Raw genomic sequence first — 26,835 nt, forward strand, 5'->3', positions numbered from 1 at the left:
AATGGTGAAGATGACAGCCAGAGAGAAGGAACTTTCACAGTTCCAATGGTAAATAAAAATACATTATTATAGTCTCTCTCTCCCTCTCTTTCTCTCTCTCTTTCTCTCTCCTTTTAAAAGCAACATACAGAAAAAAGGCCACAATAAAGCATTACTTTCATTCTTATGTCTCTTCTACGCTACTCCATCACATTGTAAAAGTAAAAAGTACAGCTCACCATTAAGCTGTTTAAATATGTCAGTGACAGACTCACTACTTGTTCTGGAATATATCATTCGGATATTTAATTCATATATATATTCAATACTTGGGTTGTATTCCTCACAGGAAAGTGAAGATGCTGCCCAAAGAGATGAGCAGATACCAGAACCACAAACGGTGTCACTGGTAAGAAACAAATGCAAGATGTGTTCCCTTTCTATGGCTCTCTTTTCTTTAAAGAGTAGTTAATTTGAATACTTCTCAGGGAAACAATGAAGATGCCACCCAAAGACAGGAGGAAAGAATAGAAATGGTCACAATGGTGCAGGTAAGACTTGCGGTTAATTGCATTTTTAACTATGACAAACGTCGCTATGACTGCTGTTTATGTTGTAAATGCAGTTTTGCAAAAAAAAAAAACAAGGCTATATATGAAAACAAGTGAAACCTGCTCAAATATAACACAATTCTTTTTCAACCATTCAGGAGAACGTCCCTGAAGCAGGAGTTGATGTGAACTGCTCCAGTGGACTAACAGAAAATCAAAGCATCATGTCAATCCTCTCCTTTGCTTTGAGACACAACACTACAGGTGTATTAATGGAGGACTTGCTGAAACTGCTCAAGTTACATTCTGCTGGGACTACTGTAGTTCCATCAAGCAGGTATTTTCTGGAGAAACCCTTCGCTGATATTACAAACCAGTTTAAACGACATCATTACTGTAGAGTTTGTACTAAGTACATTGGGTCTTCACAATCTTTGGAGGAAACACTTAATTGTGTGTCATGTTCTTCATTCACAACAGTGAAAGCCAGTTTAGAGGAAGGTAACTTTTTTATTAGTATACTATTAAAAGATCAGCTAAAAGACATTCTTGAGAACCACAATGTGCATGATCTATGTTTCAGAGGTGATCCCAGTGGTAGCCATGTAATAAAGGACATCTGTGATGGCAGCTTGTATCAGACCTTAAAGTCTACCAGTAAAGATGATTTTCTGTCCCTCACTTTTAATTGTGATGGTGTACCAGTTTTTCAGTCTTCCAAATTTAGTATTTGGCCAATATTGTGTTGCATTAATGAGATACCACCGGAGAGTAGAGACAAACATGTACTTCTATGTGCTTTATGGTTTGGATCCAAAAAGCCAGACATGTCCTGCTTCTTTAAACCATTTGTCGAGGAGTGTGCAAATCTTTCTCAAGTTGGTTTTGAGTGGCAAGATCCTAACAATCAGGCACGGAGACACATGAAAGTACAGACATTGTGCTGTGTGTGTGATGCTGTAGCAAGACCATTGTTACAGAATTTCAAGCAATTTAATGGTGAATATGGCTGTGGAGTTTGCCTTCATCCTGGGATGCAAACAAGGGAATGGAAAAACAAGGGTTTACGCATGTCCTGATGAAAAGCCAAGTGACAGAAATCATAAAACCACAGTAGAAATAGGACAAATAGCTGAAAGACAAGGGAAGACTATTTTGGGGATAAAGGGCTCATCTCCTCTTGCAGATTTGCCATTGTTTGATCTTATCAATGGAATGGTCCCTGACTACATGCACTGTGTACTGCTTGGTGTGTGCAGATACATGGCATCTTTATGGATGGATTCTAAAAACACTTCTGAGCCATGGTACATTGGTGTACAAACAGCAAGCATAGACAAACACCTCTTGGCTATTAAACCTCCAGGTATCGTCGCTCGAGTTCCAAGATCTTTAATTGAACGCAAATTCTGGAAAGCTCATGAGTGGCAGCATTGGCTTTTGTACTGTAGCTTGCCAGTTCTGAAAGGCATACTTCCACAGAAGTATCACTGTCATTGGGCATTACTGGTAGAAGGGATAAGCATTCTCTTGGGGTCCGAATTAAATACTGAACTGATAAGCCACGCACACGACGCATTAGTGTACTTTGTTGGAGGTGTACAATCTCTGTATGGAAAACAGCACATGACATTCAATGTTCATTCATTGTTGCATTTGAGTAAAAGTGTTGTGCAATGGGGTCCTTTATGGGCTCACTCAGCCTTTATGTTTGAAAGTTTCAATGGGTACCTCTTGAAACAAATAAAAAGTAGTCAAGCTGTACCACAACAAATATGCAAACGAGTGGCAGTCTCCCGTGCCTTTCCTCGTTTAGCTAAGCAGTTCTTAACAAATGCAGCTGCAGAAGTTAAACAGTTCTGCAATGAAATGGGACAAGGAACCCAGCATGTCAAGAAGCATGAAAAGTTTACTCAGGTGACTGCCCTTGGTTCACCAAATGTAAAACAAATATCTCTGAGAGATCAAGCTGCTCTCCACCCAGTTAGAGAGGTTCCCACAAACTCTGTGGTGAGTTACTACAAGAGAATTTCTATGAATGGAGACATTGTTCACGGTTACACGTACAGCAAAACAAAACAAAGAAACAATTATGTGGTGCTTTTAAAAAATGGAAGTATTTTTGCTGTCTCACACTTTGTTGAAATGGATAGTCATTGTTTATATGCTATAGGAAAATATGGTAATTGCACAGTGCAAAAGTTAGCCAGAGGTTCTCTTATAAGAACTCAGCTGAGCTATATGTCAACTGTTCACTTTCCCACAGGCTTTTACAAAGCCATAAATGCTACTCAGATAGTTAGGCCACGTATGTACATACAGTGTCCAGACTCTACCTCAATTGTATGTCAGCTACTGAATACGTACTATTGTAAATAATTTAATCTTAAATCTTATTGTAAATGATTCAATCCAAATGTGAAGGTGGAGCTACTGATTATGGGGTTGATTATGGGAGAGATTCAAAGGCTTTCAATTGTGTCAAATGTCATTCTAATTAAGAGTGAAATGTGCAGCTAACAAGGTCTAAAGCCATAGCAGTTCATAAAGGTGGCGCATTCACGCTGTCATTTCTGAACATATTTCTTATTGAAATATAGGTTTCTGACTTGGGGGAAAAAAATAATTCTGTCAAAACATTTTGCAATGCATGTTCACAACATTTATGTATTTCAATGTAATTCCATTAAGCTAGTGGTGTGGTGTTTAAATGGTCCTTAAAGCACTGTCATAATGAATCTGGGTCATGTAAAAAGACAGAAATATATTATATATAAAATGTATTTTATCTACATCTTTGTGTAATCTGCTGATTCTGTGCAAAATTAAAAATATTTCTACAATATGAATATTGTCTAATATCTTTTCCATCTATATAGAATACATTTGAGATGTATTTTGAATATTTACTGTGTTGATTTAATCATTTGTCAAACTTATTGTAAAAGTTTGTTCTTTAAATGTCAATGCAATAACGGGAAAAAACATTATTTGAAAGTCAGGAATAGGATGCCTAGTTTTGCAAAAATGCTAAACAAAGAAATAAATAAACTTTACACAAATGAATGAAAAGCATTTTTATCAATCCCAGAGGGAAATTCTAATGTAGGGTTTTATTTAATCACATGTTCAAAGTAGAGATGGACCGATCCGATATTACGTATCGGTATCGGTCCGATACTGACCTAAATTACTGGATCGGATATCGGAGAAAAATAAAAAATGTAATCTGATCCATTAAATATCACGAAAGCACCTCACAAAACTTGCAACACACCGTAACTCACCTCAGGTTAGCACGTCGGAGCAGTATGCATCACGTGATAGAGCGGCTGTGGCATGCAGGACCTGTCGGTGGTCTGGATAGCATGTGGAGCTTCGCTAGCAACCCGGCATTTCATCTCCGACAAAGTTATCCCGAGAGAAGTAAAGCAAGTGTGTAAGTCCATCTCTGAATGTTTGTAAAGCATTCCTGTGTTAAGCTTAACAAACGACTGCCTCTTCTTGCTGCTACTTCAATCATGAAACTGCTTAACGATCAGCTGATCGGCTTTTCTGTCGCGAGTCCGTGTCTCTTGTTTGCTTTTGGCCCACTTTGCACCAGAAAGAGGAAACCAGCGGCTGAACAACAGCAGCACGTTTAAGCTTGATCAGCTATTGTTAGAATGTATTTAATATTACTTTCTACTCAAGGATCTTTTTCTACGTAGCTGACGGCTGGTAACTGTGCAGGGGCGGATCTAGCAAAGTTTAGCCAGGGGGGCTGATAGGGCATTAACAGGGAAAAGGGGGCACAAAGACATACTTTTCTTTCTTATTCTCATTTAAAATGTCTAGCTTTTAATAAATAATTATCTGACACCCAAAGTTTTAATTTGATGTAAAATGAATAGAAGTCAATTACTGTATATAGTAACTATTAAGTCTAATATACCCTAGTAAGCTATACTACTTTTTCCTTTGGGAAGGTACCATCTGTGCAGTCTGCAATTTTGTTGAAGAAAGATGTTGAATCTATTTAATATTTCTTGAAAAATAATTGATTTCTGTGCATTTTTTTTCACACTGCATCAAATTAAGGTTAATTACGTCGATTAAGCATCATGAGGTGGCGCGTGAGGGGTGGTTCCCTATTTTTTATTTATTTATTTTTGTTGTTGCTGGGAGTTGGAACCCTATTAGTTAGGTTGCTTAATATTTATGCTAAGTACTCTTTAAAATACCAGAATAGGGAGGATGGTGTAGGTCTAAGTTTATTAGATTGATCAGTATTGCTGTACTATGAAATATTTTTTTTTGCATACAGGTATAACAGAATAGCTTTAGTGTAGTTGTTGTTTTAAACTTGAGTATGAACTTATACAAAATGCAGCAAGATATTTAAAAAACAGTTTTGTTGATTAAAAAACACTATATCGGATTCATATCGGTATCGGCAGATATCCAAATTTATGATATCGGTATCGGTATCGGACATAAAAAAGTGGTATCGTGCCATCTCTAGTTCAAAGCAAACTTCTCGTAAATTTGTGGCTTTCCCCCACATCTTTTTGTCATTCAATGTTAATTGTTAGTTGTTTCCTGTTTGTGATAACACAAGTAAATCTTTTGTTCTCTATGAAAAACTTACAATAGTTTAGTTTCACTCATGATTGTCTAACTCATATAAGTATGATATTACATTTTCTTCTTAGGATAATATATGTCGGGTTAATGTCATATATTTTTTTAAGAAGTATCCAAAACATGCAAGTTTCATTTATATAATTTTTTAAGGGATCTTATATGTATTTTCACTCTTGTATATTTTTCATACAAGTTTCACACAAGACAGATAAAAACCTTACAAGATTTATATATATCTTTTCCATATGGGGAAGCTAGCAGAAGTTAGCTCACTAGTTTCGCTAGTTACCTAAGCATGATATAGCATGTTCTGACTGAGAGATTTCTGAAAAAATTCAAACGTACAGCTCTGTTATCACTTCCAACATAAATGAAGACAGGAAACTAAACAGCAGTGACGTTTGTAGGGTTACTGAAGTTGGGCTAGCTGGTATATAATGATGTGCTACCTGATCGCTAGCGACACAGCTATGTTAGCATAATATAAACAGTGAAGCTGGAGGACGAACACTAACACTTTTCCACTAATAAAAGTTAACGTGAAGGTTCCTCGTGGTTAGAGACAAATGCAATCACACAGCAGGATGCTGTAAACGGACCAAACTTCAGTCAGGAGAACAACTGAGATAATCCATCCACAATACGAGGTTAGTCATTAATATACTGCAACAACATGGGAATAGAGCAGAATTCATTCATTAATGAATCAATGGTACAGAAGTGGAGGAAGCAAGAAGAATGAGTTTAATAAAGTTTGATTTATCTGACTGCTTTGTTTCGCTTAATGTGCCTTATAATCCCGTGCACCTTATGGTCCGAAAAATACGTACTGCACACTGCAGTTTAATGTTGCAAAGCACCTCTTTTTAACTTCAGTGGATATTATACATGGTTATGCTCAGGATATGTCAGCCCATTTCTACTGGAAATGCCTTTTGGTTAAACTAAAGGAATTTGCATTTTTATAAAGCTTTAATGTACATAAAAACCAGCTTCTTCTTTAAGTGAAAATAAATGGAAGGTTGTCTTTTTGCGCTAGTAATGTTGTGGAGTTGTATTTTGTCTCGCATCAATTATATCGTCAGTTATATCGTTATCGCAAATTTTCAAATATATATCGTGATAAATATTTTTGGCCATATCTCCCTGCTCTACTTACTAGGGTATATTAGACTTAACACTTAATATATACAGTAATGGACTTCTATATATTTTACATAAGATTAAAACTTTGGGTGTAAGATTCAGATAATTATTTATTAAAAGCTAGACATTTTAAATGAGAATAAGAAAGAAAAGTATGTCTTTGTGTCCCCTTTTCCCTGTTAATGCCCTATCGGCCCCCCTGGCTAAACTTTGCTAGATCCGCCCCTGCACAGTTACCAGCCGTCAGCTACGTAGAAAAAGATCCTGGTGTAGAAATTAATATTAAATAAATTCTAACAACAGCTCATCAAGATTAAACGTGCTGCTGTTGTTCAGCCGCTGGTTTCCTCTTTTTGGTGCAAAGTGGGCGAAAAACAAACAAGAGAGACGGACTCACGACAGAAAAGCTGATCAGCTGATCATTAATCAGTTTCATGATTGAAGTAGCAGCAGGAGAGGGAGGGAGAGAGGCAGTCGATCCATATATTGGTTGTTAAGCTTAACGCAGGAATGCTTTACAAACATTCAGAGATGAACTTACACACTTGCTTTACTTCTCTCTGGGATAACTTCCTCAGAGATGAAATGCTGGTTTGGTAGCGAGGCTACAAATACACACAGCCGCTCTATCACGTGACCACACTGCTCCGACGTGCTACGGTTATGAGTCGAGTTACACCATGTCGCAAGTTTTGTGAGGTGCTTTTTTGATATTTAATGGATCGGATTAAATTTTTTTATTTCTCTCCGATATCCGATCCAGTAATTTACATCAGTATCGGACCGATACTGATACGTAATATCAGATCGGTCCATCTCTAATCATGACCCGCAGCTTTTATGGCTGTGGTTTCAGGAAACATCAGCTGATACTAGATATTCTGCCCTCCCTGTACGTTGATGCCCAGTTTGGCAGATAGATAAACAGTTCTTCAAAAGGAGAGGCAAAGGCTTCCAGTTCTCATTGCAGGGTTTATTTGTCTCCCTAATGAAGGCACTGTAAAACTACAAACATAAGAAAAGCATATTAAAACATACATCTGGAACATAATATATTTCTCACATTACAAAGTACAGACTGAAGACTTAGCAACTTGAACTATAGCTGGTATAACCAAGAAAAATAAATGAAAACATGTTAACTCCAAATCCCGCTAGCTTGATGCTAACACACAATGGAATTTCCTATTGACATGCTAACACAATTAGCATCGGCAATGCAGCTAACATGCCGGCTTCAAATATGAGAGTCAACAACCCATTTTACATCACATGCTTAACATGAACACAGAATATAATCGTACTTACAAGCATATATTTCTCATGCTCCAGTACAGCCAACTTCAGAGCTAATATTTTGTGTGCTGGTATCAACTTGGCCAGACTCCATGAACTTTTCCTATATTTACTAGAGAAACTTGAGTACACAAACCCGCTTCCTCCCCCTAGTGGGGTGGTGGAGCTACTGCACCCAGCAGTGGCAGCACACTCCCCGCCTGGTATAATGAATTATACCACTACCCATTCCCTGGATGTAGTAGTAAAACAACCTCCGACACTGGCCGCAAATACACTTTAGGAGTGCCATTCTTGACTACCTTCACTTCCACCTTACGTACTCTATGATCTTGGCTAGGAAAGGCTTTAATCACAAGTCCAACAGGCCACTCAGTCCTTTTTACTTGCGAATCCTTCATCAGTACAACATCTCCCACTTGAAGGTTTGGCTTCTCTGTTGTCCACTTTCTCTGTGTTTGAAGTGTGGTCAGATACTCCGTTTTCCACCTCTTCCAAAATGCATCAGCAAGTGCTTGGACCCTTTTCCAGTGTTTGTTGGACAGATCATTAACATCAAAATCCCCAGAGGGAGCAGTCAACGTATCTCGTTTCTGTGTCAACAACATTGATGGGGTGAGAACTGCCGGTGCTTCTGGGTCAGAAGACACTGAGACCAATGGTCTTGAATTTATAATGGCGGTAACCTCTGCCATCAGGGTGACAAGTGTCTCATGTGTGAGGTACGATGGATTCAGCCTCAGAAGAAGAGCATCTAAGATTCGCCGAGCGATACCAATCATCCTCTCCCACACCCCACCCATGTGGGAAGAGTGGGGAGGATTGAATATCCAAGTACACTTGTTGCTTTTAAGGTAATTCCTCACCTCAGAATCTGATGTGTCAAGTCTGAGTTCTTTACAGGCTCCAGTGAAATTTGTTCCCCGGTCTGATCTGATTGTTTTGATCGGCCCTCTTATGGCAATGAAACGTCTGAGCCCATTGATGAAGCTTGTAGTGGTCATAGTCTCTATAACCTCAATGTGCACAGCTCTGGTAGTCAAACAAGTGAACATTACTGCCCATCGTTTACTTTCCGCATGCCCTCCTCTTGTTCTTCGGGCAGTCACCATCCAAGGTCCAAAAACATCCAACCCTACATGAGTAAATGATGGATCTGGTGAAAGTCTTTCAGATGGTAAGTCTGACATCTTCTGGTCCTCCATTTTACCTCTCAGCCTTTTACAAGTTACACATTTGTGTATCACACTAGATACAAGCCTTTTCCCCCCAATCAGCCAAAGTCCTGCCAACCTAATAGCTCCCTCCGTGAAGTGGCGGCCTTGGTGCGCAGCCTGTTCGTGATATCTTCTGACCAATAATGTAGCAATGTGCGTCTTGGGAATGACCAGAGGATGTTTATCATCAAAAGACATAACGGCTGAGGACATACGGCCGCCAACTCTTAATAGCCCATCTTTGTCCAGAAATGGTGTCAGCTTTCGCAGTGGACTTTGTTTTGGGATTCGGTCCCCTTTGGCTAGACACTGCAACACCCTTGCAAAGGCATCTTGTTGTGCAGTTTTAATGATCACTTTTACTGCTTGTTCTTCTTCATCCCCAGTGTTGCCACCATGTGTATCTGCAACACTCCTTGCCTTTTTGATTAGTGTGGAGACTGCACGAGTCAAAGCTCTCCAAGTGGAAAATGTAAGAAACCTTTGAGCTCCAAGCGAGCTTTCTTTAACCATTGAGCTGAAGGTCGTTACTTCAGAGCGAACTTCTGGATCCACCTCCGGATGTATCAGCTCAAAGTCATCACTCTGGGGAAGGAGTCGTTTTGAAGGGCCCAATAGAAATGATGGTCCAGTGAACCAATTGGTGCCTTTGAGAGCTGCAGCAGTTGTTGGCCGAGTTCCATGGTCTGCTGGGTTTTCTTCAGTGGTGATGTAATGCCACTGATCTGGACGAGACGACTTTCTGATCTGTGCTATCCTGTTTGACACATAGACATAAAACCTGCGTGAGGTGTTATATATGTAGCCCAGTACTATCTTGCTGTCAGTATAGTACTTCACAGAATGAATGTCAATATCCATTTCATCTTGGATGAAGACTGCCATTTCAGTTGCCAAAACCGCAGCACAACGCTCAAGACGGGGCACGGTGTGCGCTGGGTGTGGGGCCAGCTTTGCCTTTGCCATAACAAATCCCACGTGGATATCTCCTGTTGCAGAAATTGTTTTCAAGTAAGCCACAGCAGCTATAGCCATGACTGATGCATCTGAAAACACGCACAACTCTCTGTGCTGAGTCTGTGTAGACAAAGACACTGGAACATATAGTCTTGGGATCTGGAGCTGATCTAAGTCTTTCATAGAGTCTTTCCAGAGTTTCCAGTGTTCTTGTTTTGAAGCTGGCAATGGTGTGTCCCAGTCATACTGTTCAATGGAGAGGTTTCTCACTAAATGTCTTCCTCCCACTGTGACTGGCACTACAAATCCCAAAGGGTCAAATAAACTGTTCACTGCAGACAAAATCCCTCTTTTTGTCAAGGGTTTCTCCTCCTTCGACACACAGAAGGTGAAGTTGTCTGTTTCCAGATTCCAAATTAGACCTAGACTCCTCTGAAGAGGTAGTGACTCCACTCCTAAGTCTAGATCTTTCAAATCCTTGGCCAAGTCTTCTGGTGGGAATGCTTGCATAACACTGCTGCTGTTCGATGCAATCTTGTGTAGCTTAATGTTTGATTTAGCTAGCATCGCTTGGGCAGTGCGCAGGACACCAGTGGCTTCTGCTTCATTAGGAAAAGATGCAAGTCCATCATCCACATAAAAATTGCGTGTGATGAACTCCCTTGCACTGGTAGTGGAGTCATCTGCTTGCTTAGCAGCTCGTCTGAGGCAGTAAATGGCAACTGCTGGTGATGGACTGTTGCCAAATACATGTACTGTCATTCGAAACTCTTTCACTGCTTTCTGGAGATCATTGTTTTCATACCATAAGAACCTCAGAAAGTTGCGATGTTCCTCGCACACCTTGAAGCAGTAGAACATCTGCTGCACATCCGCTGTAACTGCTATAGGTTCTCTGCGGAAGCGGATCAGAACCCCAAGGAGAGTGTTGTTCAAGTCGGGTCCACTCAGGAGCACATCATTGAGGGAAACCCCTTCATGTTTGGCACTTGAATCGAACACTACCCTTATCTGGTCAGGTTTTTGTGGGTGGTAAACCCCAAATATTGGTAGATACCACCTTTCCTCACCTTCTTTTAATGGAGGGGCCGGCTCTGCTTGCTTTTCAACAAACATTCTTTGCATGAAATCGATGAAGTGTTTCCTCATTTGTGGTTTTTTCTCCAGAGTTCTCCGAAGAGATGCAAGACGCTTTAAAGCTTGAGGTCTGTTATTGGGAAGGTGGTTTCGTGGTGACCGAAAGGGTAATGGGGAAACCCAAGTATTGTAACTGTCTTTATAGACTTGTTCATCTAATGTCTTCAAGAAACTCTCGTCATCGATTGACATTGCCGGGACGTCATCATGTTGTGTCCTTTGAAACACCTGACTGGCAAACTCACTTTCCTTACTTTTCAAGTGTTGTGCAGAGCTTTGAAGACTTAGGTTCGAGGTGTGACAACCAAGCTTTTCTTTGACTAGCATATTGTTTGGACATGCACTCAAGAGTGAAGCTCGTCCATTTGGTAGAATGTTGGTCTTGTATACACAGATGTTGGATGTCTTATGCACTTCTCCCAGACACACTTCCCCTACGATCACCCAACCAAGGTCGAGTCGTTGAGCATATGGTTCATTATGGAGACCATTATGTTGTTCTCTGACTTTGTGCACACGCAGAATGTCTCTGCCAAGGAGAAGGAGGATGTCAGCTTCTGGATCAATTTCTGGGATTTTTCCCTTGATTGCCTTCAGATGTGGGTAGAAATGAGTGACTTCTGGGGATGGGATTTCCGTCCTATCATCAGGTATCATATCACACTCAATAAGAGTAGGCAGGGGAAGCTGTGTGGTGCCATCAAGGGACTCCAAAATGAAGTCACGGGCTCGTCTCCCTGCTATCTCCACAACACCTGAGCATGTTTTCAGTGTATACGGCTCAAGCTGTCCTTCAATGTTGAAGATGTCAAAAAAGTATGTTTTAGCCAAGGAGCGATTGCTTTGTTCGTCTAGAACAGCATACATCTTGACAGCTTTCTCTGGTTGTCCAGCAGGATACACTCTGACCAAACATATCTTAGAGCATGACCTTGAACCAACTGAGTCTCCGCATACTTCTGTGCTTTTTGATGTCACGTCAGCCACACTTGCTTCTCCTTCTCTTTCTTCCCCGCCATACCCTTCACTAGCCACCAGGCTCTCTGCATTTTGAGGACGAGGATTGGGGTGTAGTGCGGTGATATGTCTTTCACTACCACAATCTGTGCACTGCACTGATTTAGGACAATCTTTGGCCATGTGCTGCACAGAAGAACAACACTTGAAACAAATGTTCTTGTCCTTTAAGTATGCCTTTCTTTCTTCCAGGGTCTTACTTTTGAAAAGACGGCATTTTCTGAGAGGGTGAGGCTTGCAGTGTAATGGACACTGTTTATCGGGGTCCAAGTTGTTCTTGCCTGTAGGAACGTTTGGGCTGGCTGCCAGATTACTTGCTATCTCCGTCCTCTTAGCAGAGACATGTGAACGATACTTCTGTTGTGTCATTGTCTCGATTCTAGGATTGTTGGCGTTGGCACCGGTTACACACGAAAAACTCGGGTCATTACGAATTTTAGCTTCTTCGTTCACAAGTTTCACAAAAAAGGAAAATGGAGGATAAGACACTGCATTCTCTCTCTTGAACCTCGAGGCAGCTGCAACCCACTTCTCCTGAAGGTTGTATGGGAGTTTTTCCAGAATCGGATTCACCCCGTGGGCTGTATCGAGGTGTGAAAGGCCTGGGAGATGACCGCTTGTCTTTGCAGCATGAAGTTCTAGCAGAAGATCCCCCAACTCTCTCAAACGCTGGTTGTCTCTGTTCGTCAGCTTCGGTAAATCCTGGATTTTCTTTAAAAGTGCATGTTCAATGACTTCTGGTGCGCCAAAACACTCTTCGAGTCTCTGCCACACCATCTGAAGACCTGCAGTGGGATTGTTTATGTACGCAGCCCTGACTCGCTTGGCTTGTGCTGCTGATTGTGGCCCGAGCCATTTGGATAGCAGGTCTAGCTCTTCTTGAGGTGTTACACCCAGATCTTGAATTGAACTTAGAAAGGAAGCCTTCCAAGCCCAGTAATTTTCTGGTCGATCATCAAACCTCAGCAGGCCTGAGCTGATCATCTCTTTCCGTATCAGGTATCTCGTTAGATCAGACGTGTCAGCATGACTACTCCTTACAGGTGTGGGTGTCCATACCTTAGACTGAGGATGGTGATATCGATCATAGTTTGCTGGCTCGCCTCCATAGCTCCAGTTGCAAGATTCTCTCTTTGGGCTCAAAGCACGGAAGACTGGCAAAGGTGTGAATTCTTGGTTGTTGCTCCTACTGGGCTGATGGATACTTGGTTCCTTGTGAGCTTTTGGTGTTGCATCGATGACCGTGGCTGGCTGTGGCACCAGAGAAGATAGGAGTTCTGGATGATTAACTTGTGGAGTCTGCAGATCGTCGCCGAGTTCTGACTGTTGCTGCACATACTCTTGGACTCGTTCTAATGGGCTGATTTGCTGCATGCCGTCCAGCTGGGGCTGTTGTGGGTGCTCACTCTCTTGCGCAGATGCTTCCCAAGCTTGAGCTTCAGCTAGGGCTGCTGCAGCTGCCTTCTGCGATTTGAGTACGTGTAGCTCTGCATCCAGATCTGCTTTCTTTTTAAGCTGCTCGGCCTGTTGTTTTAGGATGCTGGCTTCCTGCTTAGCAAAGGAGAGCTGAGCACGGGCAGCTTCTGCTTTTGCTCGTGCTCTGGCGGCAGCAGTAGATGATGATGTAAGCTGGCTGGAACGTAAAGAACTGGACACTTTTGACCTTGTTTCCAGCGTCTCATCCATCCTTTCTTTTAGAGAACTATCTGGCTGATGAGAATGATGCTTTTTTACTATTCTGCCCTCCCTGTACGTTGATGCCCAGTTTGGCAGATAGATAAACAGTTCTTCAAAAGGAGAGGCAAAGGCTTCCAGTTCTCATTGCAGGGTTTATTTGTCTCCCTAATGAAGGCACTGTAAAACTACAAACATAAGAAAAGCATATTAAAACATACATCTGGAACATAATATATTTCTCACATTACAAAGTACAGACTGAAGACTTAGCAACTTGAACTATAGCTGGTATAACCAAGAAAAATAAATGAAAACATGTTAACTCCAAATCCCGCTAGCTTGATGCTAACACACAATGGAATTTCCTATTGACATGCTAACACAATTAGCATCGGCAATGCAGCTAACATGCCGGCTTCAAATATGAGAGTCAACAACCCATTTTACATCACATGCTTAACATGAACACAGAATATAATCGTACTTACAAGCATATATTTCTCATGCTCCAGTACAGCCAACTTCAGAGCTAATATTTTGTGTGCTGGTATCAACTTGGCCAGACTCCATGAACTTTTCCTATATTTACTAGAGAAACTTGAGTACACAAACCCGCTTCCTCCCCCTAGTGGGGTGGTGGAGCTACTGCACCCAGCAGTGGCAGCACACTAGAAATTAATATTAAATAAATTCTAACACCAGCTGACCAAGCTTAATCATGCTGCTGTTGTTTAACGCGACCTCTGCTGGTTTCTTCTTTCTGGTGCAATGTGGGCGATAAACAAACAAGAGAGACCGGACTTGCGACAGATAAGCCGATCAGCTGATCATTGATCAGTTTCATGATTGAAGTAGCAACAGGAGAGGGAGGGAGAGAATGAGAGAAGAAGAGGCAGCTGTTTAGCAAAGACGCAGAATAACTCCAGCTTTGTGTCTTTTTCATTGTAGCTGAATTACGGGACAAACTGTTCCTTTTCACCTCAATACGAAACGCGTAATATTTTCTCTGAATACGAGGCGATTCCGTTTTTTACAGGATGGTTGGCAACTCTACTAACTAACCTTATGAACAAAATAAAGTTCAACATCAGTAACATAGCACCCACCCAGGTGTATAGAAACCCCGTCATGCTAGCTAGCACGCAGTACGAAAAAGTCAGCATAACAAAAATAAACTCCACCTAAACTTGGTTCATATCTGACCCAGATAGACTGCAGGTCATAACTTCTTACCTGAAGTTCAGTTCACCTGACACTCGGTCCGGCGGCCGCCTCAGGTCTCTCCTCCTGCCTCCACTTTCCATCATCCACCTGCTGGCCTCCACCACTTGCTAATCTTACTGAATCTGTGGAAGCTCCACGATAGCCAGAAGTAACGAATAATGACCCTATCTAAATCCCAGTAACGATTAACGCGTTCCTGATTTTGGCATAACAACTACACTGGTGTTTAGACTGTGGGAGGAAGCTGGAGAACCTGGAGCACCCACACAAACTCCACAGAAAGACCACTGCCAGTGAGTGGTTTTTAACTCGAGACCTTCTTGCTGTGAGGCAGTAGTGCCAACTCAAAATATGAAGTTAGTGTTTTATAGTGGAAACGTTGTTCTTCCTGTTAAACTTAATCATGTGTGTGTGTGTGTGTGTGTGTGTGTGACCTCTGCAAAAAATGTAAGACTGAATCCAAAAATCTTGATTGAATTGACAGTAAAAAGTAAAACATTAAAAATAAAATCTTCAAACTGTGAAGAAGATAACTCTCTTGGGTGTGACAAATGCTATTTTAAAACTGATATACGATGTTATTCTTGTTAACTTGCTCATTATATTATTGTGAAAGCTATAGGCCTACAGTGAATCTTAAAAACAACAGTCATTTAGACATTAGGTAATTTTATGTAATCTATTATGGCACAATGTTTCATTGCAATGCTTTGTTGTAGTGCAGCAGCAGGTCCAGAAGCTCTTTTTTCATTGTTGATACCAGTCAGAGGTAGCTAGAAGGACTTCTTGACATTTCTTGTTAACCTTCATTTTTCCTAGTAGAAAAATGTATCTGTGTTTTTTGTGTGAATGTTCCAAACAAACTGTGGTGAAACTGAAAACAAACAGTAGGAGGAATGTTGCAATTGTTGTTAGACCTGTTTTTTTAACCTGATACTGACCTGATATCTCCAGGAAAAGTAATGTTTCAGAGAAGCTCAATAGAAAGTGAAAATTATTTTTTTACAGAATAAATGTTTTACATTTCAAACTCTGGACACTTTTAAACAGTTCATTTTTCCTCTGGATTTTCTCATCTCTTCATTCAAAACACACTGTTTATACGATAGCATGTTCATCAAGTTCAAATTCAAATTGACATTTTATTCGTCACATACACAGTCATATAAGTACAGCATACAGTGAAATGCTTGTGTCCAGGGAGGGGGGGCTGCAGACTGAGAACAATTTTTTTTCAATGTAATGAGTTTCATAAATACAGCCTTTTTGCACACGCGCTTTTCTACTCAATAATGTTGCTGTCAATATACTTGATATTTATTTATTATCACCTCTGTCAATCCTTGATATTTATTATTGAGTGATTTGTACACATTGTGCTATTTCTTAAATCTGTAACATATTGTATTGTTAAATAGTCTAGTTTGTTTATGTTATTTTACTGTAACAGCAACAGACTGTAACCCACATAATTTCCTCAGGGATTAATAAAGTATGCTGATTCTGAATGATTCTGAAAGCCTTTCAAGCACAAAATGTATCAGGACTTTGAATGCTAAAGAGGGGCTGAGAAGGTGACTAGCCACTATATTTCCATCTAAAAACTTAAGTCCAAGGGATCAACCAGGGTGGGAACTACACATAACAGGCAACTTAGCAAGGAATCCATTTAACTGTATACAAAGCAAGGCAAGGCAAGTTTATTTGTATAGCACAATTCAACCACAAGGTTATTCAAAGTGCTTTACAGAGACATTAGAAACAAAAACAAATAAAATGCATGATTTAAAATTGATTAAAACAAGCAAACAAACAAACTAACTAATTAACAAACAAACAAAACAGTATATAAAATCAAAACAGATAAAATCAGAACAGTAGATAAAATCAGTAGTTAAAATGTAAGTTTTGAAATTTAAGCTTAAAAGTGTAGATTTGGTGTTTTATTCAAACGCAGCTGAGAACAGGTGAGTCTTCAACCTGGATTTAAATAAACTGAGTGTTTCAGCTGATCTGAGGCTTTCTGGGAGTTTGTTCCAGATATAAGGAGCATAAAAGCTGAATGCTGCTTCTCCGTGTCTGGTTCTGACTCTGGGAACTGATAAAAAACAGGATCCAGATGACCTGAGGGATCTGGAAGGTTCATACTGGGTCAGGAGGTCACTGATGTATTTTGGTCCTAAACCATTCAGAGCTTTATAGACCAGCATCAGAACTTTAAAGTCTATCCTCTGACGGACAGGCAGCCAGTGTAAAGACCTCAGAGCTGGACTGATGTGGTCCACTTTTTTGGTCTTAGTGAGGACTCGAGCAGCAGAGTTCTGAATGAGCTGTAGTTGTCTGACTGATTTTTTAGGTAGACCTGTAAAGATGCTGTTCAGAATCGTGTTTATTGGCCAAGTATATGTGCAGACACATACAGGGAATTTGGTTCCGGTAGATGGTGGCTCTCAAGCACAGCAATATAAATCACACACACACACACACACACACACACACACACACACAAGTGTCTATATATACACATTACACATACATACACAAAGCTATGTAAACCAACTATAAATAACGAATCTAAACTTATATACATAAAATACAGAAATGAATGAGGTGGAATGAATACTACAAAATGTACATAAGGTGCAGTTGCAGTCTGGCAGTGGGAGCAGTGTGACAGGTCAACTGTTAAGAAGGGAGATGGCGAGGGGAAAGAAACTGTTCCTGTGTCGGGTGGTCCTGGTCTGCAGGCTTCTGTACCGTCTGCCAGAGGGCAGCAGATCAAAAAGTCTGTGTGCAGGGTGTGAGGGGTCTGCAATGATTTTCCCTGTCCGTTTCCTGGTTCTTGAGAGGTACAGATCCTGGATGGAGGGCAGGGGGGTGCCGATGATCCTTTCTGCTGCCCGTACAGTCCGCTGCAGTCTGCTCCTGTCCTGTTTAGTGGCTGCACCATACCAGACTGTGATGGAGGAGCACAGGACAGACTCAATGACCGCAGTGTAGAACTGGATCAGCAGCTCCTGTGGAAGACTGTACTTCCCCAGTTGTCTCAGGAAGTACATCCTCTGCTGGGTCTTTTTGAGGATGGAGTTGATGTTGGTCTCCCACTTCAGGTCCTGGGAGATGGTTGTACCCAGGAACTTGAAGGTCTTCACAGTTGACACAAGGCTGTCTGATATGGTGAGGGGGAGCAGAGTTGAGGGATGTCTCCTGAAGTCCACTGTCATCTCTACAGTCTTAAGAGTGTTCAGCTCCAGATTGTGCTGACTGCACCAGAGTACCAGCCGCTCAACTTCCTGCCGGTATGCAGACTCATCACCATCTTGAATGAGGCCAATGACAGTGGTGTCATCTGCAAACTTTAGGAGTTTGACAGCCGAGTTATTGGAGGTGCAGTCGTTAGTGTAGAGGGAGAACAGTAGTGGTGAGAGGACACATCCTTACGAAGATGTTGGAGTTTAGGAGTGAACCATGGTTTATTGTTGTTGTATGTGCAAAAGGTCTTTGTTGGCACACACACGTCTTCACAGAAACTGATGTATGATGTCACAGTGTCCGTGAGCTCATCTAGGTTCTCAGATGCAGCTTCAAAAACAGTCCAATCAGTGGAGTCAAAACAGTCCTGCTTTGCTGCGTTAGTTCAAAACTTCACAGTTTTGACTACAGGCTTGGCACGTTTGAGTTTTTGCCTATAAACTGGAATAAGATGGACCATGCAGTGATCAGAATGTCCCAAAGCTGCCCGGGGCACAGAGCGATAGGAATCTTTTAGAGTGGTGTAGCAGTGATCCAGTATGATGTTGTCCCTGGTGGGGCAGTCTATATGCTGTCTGTATTTAGGGAGTTCGTAGTTTAGGTTTGCTCTGTTAAAATCCCCAAGAATAATTGTAAAGGAATCCGGGAATTTCCTCTCCAGGGTAGTAATCTGGTCAGCCAGCTCGCACAGTGCGTTGTTCGCGTTGGCCTGTGGAGGGATGTAAACTCCGACCAGCATGAAGGAAGAAAACTCCCGCGGTGAATAAAAAGGTTTACAGTTGATGAAAAAACTTTCCAAGTGTGGGCTGCAGTGTTTCTGTAACACTGTGACATCAGTACACCAACCTTCATTAATGTAGAAGCAGACTCCACCACCCTTTGTTTTCCCTGAGAGCTCTGTTTCACGGTCCGCCCGGTGAAGTTGGAAGCCCGGCAGATTTAAGACAGCGTCTGGGACTCGCTCACTGAGCCAGGTTTCAGTGAAGCAGAGGGCAGCAGAGCGTGCAAAGTCCTTGTTAGTCCGGTTTAAGAGCAGTAATTCATCGACTTTGTTTGGAAGAGAGCGGAGATTCGCGAGGTGAATGGAGGGGAGTGCCATGCGGAATCCTCGCCGACGTAGTTTCACCAGCGCACCGGCGCGACTCCCCCGTCTACGTCTTCTCCAGGAGCCACAGAGAGCTGCTGCGCCTCCAACTAAAATCTCCAAAAAACTTTCCGGGTTTGTGAAAAATGGATAAGAACTATAGTGAGATGACTGCCTGATGTTAAGCAGTTGATCTCTGGAGAAAGTGATGTGGTCTGAGTGACCAAAAGCGCAGAAAATAAACAAAAACAAGAAAAGTGCGAGAGAGCGCAGTACCGAGGCTGCCATCCGCGGCGCCATCTTGGAAATGTTACAATAATCAAGCCTACTAAAGATGAATGCATGGACTAGTTTTTCCAGGTCCTATTGAGACATCAGATCTTTTATCCTTGAAATATTCTTGAGGTGATAGTAAGCTGATTTTGTTATTGTCTTAATGTGTTTTTCTAAGTTTAGGTCTGCATCCATCACTACACCCAAATTTCTCGCCTGGTTTGTGGTTTTTAGGTGTATAGATTGAAGTTCTCTGGTGACCTGTAATCGTTTTTCTTTGGCGCCAAAGACTATTACTTCAGTTTTGTTTTTGTTTAGCTGGAGAAAATTGTGGCACAACCAGTCATTGATTTCCTCAATGCATTTACCAAGAGCCTGTACAGGGCCTCGGTCTCCTGGTGACATTGTGATATATATTTGTGTGTCATCTGCAGTGTTGCCACAGTTACTTTGAAAAAGTAATATATTACGGACTACTGATTACTCCTTCCAAAAGTAACTTAGTTACTTTACTGATTACTTTATTTTTTAAAGTAACTAAGTTAGATTACTAGTTACTTTATTAGTTACTTTCAGAAGCTGCCAATAACACTCCCCACTGCCTCAACATAAAAACATCAACCGATTTTGCCAATACTCACTTTATTGGAAGTGTATTTTAACAGTAATGTCAACAATATATCTCCTGACATTTGAAGTTGAACTTAAAACTTTTTTCCTGACAGAAATACTTGTTTGTATGAAAATAAAGACAGTCTTGTTACTTCACTTAACATAAATACTTTTTATAAAAAAACAAACAAACAAACAAAGAGTCTTTCTTGACTTCCCTTAAGATACTTTTTATACCATCCACATGTAAGCACTATTGTCCGCTTTTGTAACTTTGGACTAATCTTATGAAAAAAAAAAAAAAAAGAGACTGCAGGTCCAACTTAAATTGCCTTACTTCCTTGCAGGTAATTGTTTTAAGTTAATCAACTTGAAAACTTTAATAAGTTTATTAAGTGACTTTGATAAACTTAATTCAATTACTTGTAAATAGTTATTTAAATTGGATTCCCCATTCTCTGTTTTTTCAGTATATGTTGTCATCGCATGTTATGGGGGAAACAGTAGAGTGGAGCGAGTAAACCAGTGGTTGTACCTCATTAACAGAAGCTTCTCAAACCTTTTGTCAGAAAGTCGATTTCTTTTAGGCGTGAGCACCAAACCTCCCAGACTAAAAAGTCGCTCCACAGGAGCACTTGATGGGGTTGGAGTGTTATACTTTAAAAAAATTGTCTTTATGCTTGAAAATTTATGCAGAATCTGAAGGTCGTAGCCTGACATCAGGTAGTCCATGACTTCTTTTTCTGCAGAATAGGTCTCCTCCTCTGGCTCTGCCTCAAAAGTGAAAAAGTCCATCTCACCTTGGCTGCTAGATGTAGTAGCACTGGGCACACTGGCAGGGTTTTTTGCCAGAGGAGCAGTGGTGCAACACTCTGCTGTCAGAAGCTGTTTTTCTCGCTCCCTCCTTCCTGCATCTCTCAGCCATCGGAGTTTGAATTTTGGACAACTGGCAGCTGCAAGAAGGGCATCTTTGTCATCCAGCACACCGGCGAAACGAGTCTGAATAGCCTAAAAAACATAATTGATATTTTTATGCCTACAATTTATTATGTTATTGAATTATTTGCAAACCATGCCTAATATGAGATCAGTATTATGGATTTATTTTGTTTTAGGTTACTTGTAAACATTTTAATTGTTTTAATCTTATTTTTCAATGATAATTAATATTCTGTTCCATGTTTGTGAATTGTATGAAGCAAAAAATCTGACTAATTTCAAGATAGAGCGTACCTGTACAATGGCATCTGGAAGGCCTGCAGTCATCCTGGAGAGGTCATCTTTCACAGCCAGGGTCTTCTGCATCAGAACTTCAAGTGTTGGTAGTAAAGTTCCATATGGACAGTCGCCTTGTAAAATGTCCAGTGCTGCAGTCAGAGGTTTCATGGCCATGCAGTACTCATGCAGGAACTGGTATTCTTGATCTTTGAAGCACTTCAGTCCTAGCTTTGTGCACAGAGTATTCAGCTCACCCATGGGGATTTCTGCAATTCTCTTTACAGCATCAAAAAAGGAATTCCACCTTGTGGATGTTGGTATTAGGAGCTTTCTTTTGCTGATTTCTTCCACTGTTTCTGATGCAAGTGTAGATCTACTCGATTTGGTCCAAAGAGCTGTGCATTTTGCTGTGCTGCTCCTATACACAGCCCTGCTCTCTGCATTGGTTGTTAAATGTTTCTCCACATCACGTGTGCAAATTATGTTGATGGTGTGCGAAGCACACCTGCGGTGCGGGGGAAGAGACAGCTGACCATCACTTTCATTCTCAGCCGAGAGGATTTCTGACAGATCAGAAAAAGTGACATCATCGTCTTTGGGGCTGGACTCTTCCTCCTCCGTCTCATCATCGGACTCCGTGACAGGATGATAAACTTGAAACGCCTTAACAAAGTTGGATCCATTATCAGTAACTGTTGCAACTACTTTGTTGAGTAATCCATAAGAGGAGTGGATGTTTTCGATTTCTGTACCAATGACATCATACGTGTGTCTACCACGAATTCGCCTACATGCTAATGCAACCTTGTGACGCTCTAATGTGGTTCTACTGATCCAGTGGAGCGTTACTCCCATATAGCTTCTGTTGTTAGCAGTCCAAATATCCGCGGTAGTTGAAACAAAGTCAATCTCATTCAGTGTGGCCTTCAAATTTCTCTCCATTTCTGTAAACTCCTTCTCCAAGTAAGAAGTAAAAGTCGTTCGGTGAGGCAGCTCGGCATTAACAGAAGTAGGGATCTTTTTTATTATGCCACGAAACAAGGGCGAGTCAACAGTGTTTATAGGTAGCATTTCTTCTACAATATACTGCGCGACCAACTTCTTCAATTCTTCATCACTTCCTGGTTTTGCACCAAAGTCCAACTTTTGTTGTTTGGGGGGTGTAGGACCTTCTGCGGAAGTCACGGCTCTCTGCTTCGGACCACTTGGTGGGACTCTCTCTGTGAGTTTGACTGTGCTGTGCTGCGACTCCAAATGTTTCTTTAAGTTTGACGTAGTGTTTTTGAAGGTAGATAACACTTTTTCGCCAACACAGAGTGTACAACAAACCTTAATATTTAAATCTTTAGTTGACAGAAACTCAAAATAGTGACCATATTTCCAGCTAAAGAACGAACATCTCTCTCCCTCCATTGTTGTTTACACTTTTTTACGTTGCTGGCTGCTTGTGAGCGGGAAACGTGACCTGTCGCTTATGTGACGTTTCACGAAACGTATGCGTTTGTCATCCGCTGAGACAAAAAGAAGAAACCAAATCTTTTTGCTTAAAAAAATAGTAACGCACAGTGGTTTGGACAAGTAACTTTAATCTGACTACTGTTATGGAAATAGTAACGCGTTAGATTAGTCGTTACTGAAAAAGTGGTCATATTCGGAGTAACGCGTTACTAAGCAACGTGTTACCGGCATCACTGGTCATCTGCATAGCTGTGGTAGTTTATTTTGTTGTTCTTTATAATCTGTGCCAGTGGGAGCATGTAGATGTTAAACAGAAGGGGTCCCAAGATGGAACCTTGGGGAACTCCACATGTGATACTTGTCTGCTCAGATGTGAAGTTACCTATTGATACAAAGTATTTCCTGTTTTCTAAGTATGTTTTGAACCAGTTTAGTACAATTCCTGAAAGACCTGCCCAGTTCTCCAGTCGTTTGAGTAATATATTGTGGTCAACTGTATCAAATGCTGCACTGAGATCCAGTAAAACTAAGACTGACATTGTTCCACTGTCTGTATTCAGACATATGTCGTTAAACACTTTGGTTAGAGCAGTTTCAGTGCTGTGGTTCTGTCTAAAACCTGACTGAAAGGCATCGTAGCAATTATTCTGTTTTAAGAAGTAATTGAGCTGTTGAGAAACTGCTTTTTCAATTATCTTACTTAAAAATGGGAGATTTGAGAGATTTGTGTCCTCTATTGTGTGTGGCCTCTGTTACATGCTGAGTCAGCCCAAAGTTGCCCAGAGTGTTACTCAGGTCTTTAGTCCCTTTGTCCTGAGGGTTGTCCACATGGATGTTAAAATCCCCAACAATAATTACACAGTCGAAATCAACACAGATCACAGACAGCAGTTCACTGAGGTCATTGAAAAAGTCTGTGCAGTATTTGGGAGGCCTGTAAACATTAAGAAACACAACTTTGGATGGGGCCTTCAGCTGTAAAGCCACATATTCAAAAGACTGAAAACTTCCAGGAGATAGCTGCTTACATTGAAATGATTCATTAAATAAGACAGCAACCCCTCCTCCTCTCCTGCTCACCCTGGCCTCACTGATAAAACTGTAGTTAGGAGGGGTCGTCTCGATGAGAACAGCTCCACTGTTACTTTGGTTCAACCAAGTTTCAGTTAAAAACATAAAATCAAGGCTGTGCTCAGTGATTAAATCATTAATTAAAAATGTTTTCCCAGCTAAAGATCTAACGTTTAATAAAGCCAACTTAAGTGTTTTAGAGGCATTACTTGTCCCCTCGTGTTTGGGAGCAGTCTGTGGCACACAAGGTATGTTTACTACATTTAAAGATCTTTTAGAATGCAGCTCTCTGTGTTTTGACCAGGCCACATGTCTCCTTCTGTCACCTAAAAGTACAGAAATTTTAAAACCTTCTAGTAAACAGGGTCCCAGCTTCTCCTGGGAAAAGTCACCACTGCCATAATCCTCGCAGCCCGGACCCTTCACACATCACACATCAGACTGCGGAGACAGGGCATGAAGATGGTAAGGAGGAACTAAGGGGGGCGAGGCTGGGCAATGTGACTTCGATTGCTCTGTTGAGGCAAGGTTGTTTCATTTCCACACAGTCCATTTACCTCCACGTTTACTTCTAAGCGATGAATTTTTGTCTCCAATACTGCAATCTTCTGCAGGAGGCTGTGGTAGTCATCTGTGGAGAGGGAAGGCATCTTGTTGCTAGTTAGCCTAGCGGTTTGCACCTTTCCAGGCTATAGAGATTGACAGACCACGTGACTTTCGCGCATTGCATGCCGTGAACTCGTGGCAAAACAATCCAAGTACCGCATCAAATGCAAGCATTTGCAGCACCGCAAAACGTTCATTCTTCGGTTCCAATAAATTCTTGCTTTTTCTTTGCCCCCCAAAAAGGTATGTACAAAATGAAGGAGAACAATGCTGGTCCGTACAAAGACAGACTTGATGAAAAGTCAAAGAAAAGATACGAGAAAAAAAATCAAACCAGTGAAAGGGTCAGACCCTTACGAGCACACAGAGGGACAAAATACGTTAGCGTGCTGCCCAACTTTCACCACGCTCATATTTATAATTATACGCTTCTTGGAGTGAGTGCATACACTCATGAAGTTTGGTAACTTCAGGTCACTGCAACAAGCCCAGGTACAGTTTACCGACGGATGGGTACAGGACCTTGAAATGCACCGTGTAGAAAGTAATGACCATTGTACATATCATAAGTTTACCAGTCTCACAAATCGTCTTCATAAATACACATTCGTTAACCGTTTATTAATAGGACCTTTGAGCTCAATGGTAATTAATTAGTAGTGGAAATAATTTCTGGTACGCATTACAGAAATGTAGCAGTGACAATAATATTGTATGCTGTAATCGTACTGGGCAATTAGTGATACAAACCAACTGTTTTATCCTGTGAATAAAAGTATATGTTTTTGTCAATGTACCATAATAACAGAAGCGAAACGCAATATTGTGTCAGGACAATTCACTATTTATGCACAATAAACAAAGGAGCATAGCGCGACAATTTCTGTTCAGCGCCAGACTTGCTTGTAACCTATATCACCAATTATGTTAAGAAAAATGACGTATTAACTACAACAGCAGACTGACCTTTATGGAAATGCTTGGAGCAGACTAACCTGTGAGCTGGAGTGTTCTGGGACGTTATATTTGATCTTTGAATGGCTGCAATCCAGGCCACCCGTTGCCTCTTTGTTACTTCGGAAACATGGCTCGAACAATTTTTCTTCAACGACGTAATCCGATAACAACCGATCTCTTTACCCGTCGGCTTCCTGTGGCTGTCATGCGACCGTCTATTGCAGTTAATAATACAACAGCTTCTTGCCATTTTTTGTGTTTCTTTTTATCGCTGTATAACTGATTTCAATTGAAACCCTGCGTGCGCTAGTACCTCTTGCCACGAGTTCCCAGAATTCTTTGCGGTTTTACCCCTGAGTGACGTCACATTTTCAATCTCTATTGAGGCTGTTCGGTGCCCAGACGCTGTAATCAGGCTTCAGCTGTGTCTAGGCCACAGACACACGGAGCACTGTGGATAAGGTAACTATAAAAATGTTGCTGTTTCTGTTAAGAACACTTTAGTCCTAATCAGTGTTGGTCAAGTTACTTGAAAAAAGTAATCAGTAACTAATTACTGATTACTCCCCCAAAAAAGTAATCCCGTTACTTTACTGATTACTTATTTTCAAAAGTAATTAATTACTTAGTTACTTAGTTACTTTTTAAAAACACGATTTACAACCTGAATAGGTGATAAAGCGATAGATCTTTCAGCCCAATTCTACTTTTTCTGCATAATCCATCATACAAAATGTAATCAAATGGAAAAGTCTTTTTTTTACTTGTTTTATTAGTTTTAATCTTTTAACTTTATGCATCAAGCAAAAATTTAATTATATGCAACATTCTCTGACTTGAATAAATTAGTTTAACATTTAAACCTATTTTCTACACATTCCAGCACATAAAATAAAATATTTTTTGTGTTTACACTCACTCTTTCAAATAGATGCAAGTAAAACACAGCAGAAAATAAATAAAGTCAAAGACTCAGCGGTCCTGTTGCTCTATTTTCACCTGTAAAGCAGGACTGGGGGTAGGCGGAGGTTTACCCTGGTGCAGGTGTGCCGCGGTCAGTTGAAGAATCCGCGAGTTTCTCTGTGAATTTCCCATTACGTTGTTGCGCACTCGGTGCTTGCTTGGAAGTTTAGGGGTTTTTTTCGCTGTAAAAAGAAGTTTTCTTCCCACGCACGATGGACGCTAATGTTTTTGTCACTTTTTATGGAATCAAACTTAAAGTAAGGTCAGTACTTCCACGCTTTAAACGCTGCACGCTCATACTCTCTCCCACAATCGATATGTGATCCATTGTTGATCTGCACACAGCTGTTGTCACTAACGGCGCACTCGCTTACGTCACTGTCGTGAGACATTCTCGCAAAAAATCACGGCTTTAGTAATGCAGTAACGCAGCGTCCCTACGGGAAAGTAACGGTAATCTAATTACCATTTTTACAATAGTAATCCCTTACTTTACTCGTTACTTGAAAAAAGT

General features: G+C 41.0%; 1 protein-coding gene across 1 annotated transcript; it reads right to left on the reverse strand.

Moving 5' to 3' along the window:
• Positions 1-1,504: 1,504 nt before the first annotated feature.
• On the reverse strand, positions 1,505-14,261 carry LOC143416698 (uncharacterized). The gene is made up of 3 exons (XM_076882176.1): positions 14,092-14,261; positions 8,892-13,788; positions 1,505-1,559 (listed from the first exon to the last, which is right to left on the reverse strand). Exons 2-3 carry the CDS (start codon positions 13,610-13,612, stop codon positions 1,505-1,507), a joined length of 4,776 nt encoding a protein of 1,591 aa, XP_076738291.1. The 5' UTR covers positions 13,613-13,788; positions 14,092-14,261.
• Between the last annotated feature and the right edge of the window lie 12,574 nt (positions 14,262-26,835).

This window comes from Maylandia zebra, linkage group LG3 (genome assembly GCF_041146795.1).
Source record: "Maylandia zebra isolate NMK-2024a linkage group LG3, Mzebra_GT3a, whole genome shotgun sequence".
Taxonomy (NCBI): domain Eukaryota; kingdom Metazoa; phylum Chordata; class Actinopteri; order Cichliformes; family Cichlidae; genus Maylandia; species Maylandia zebra.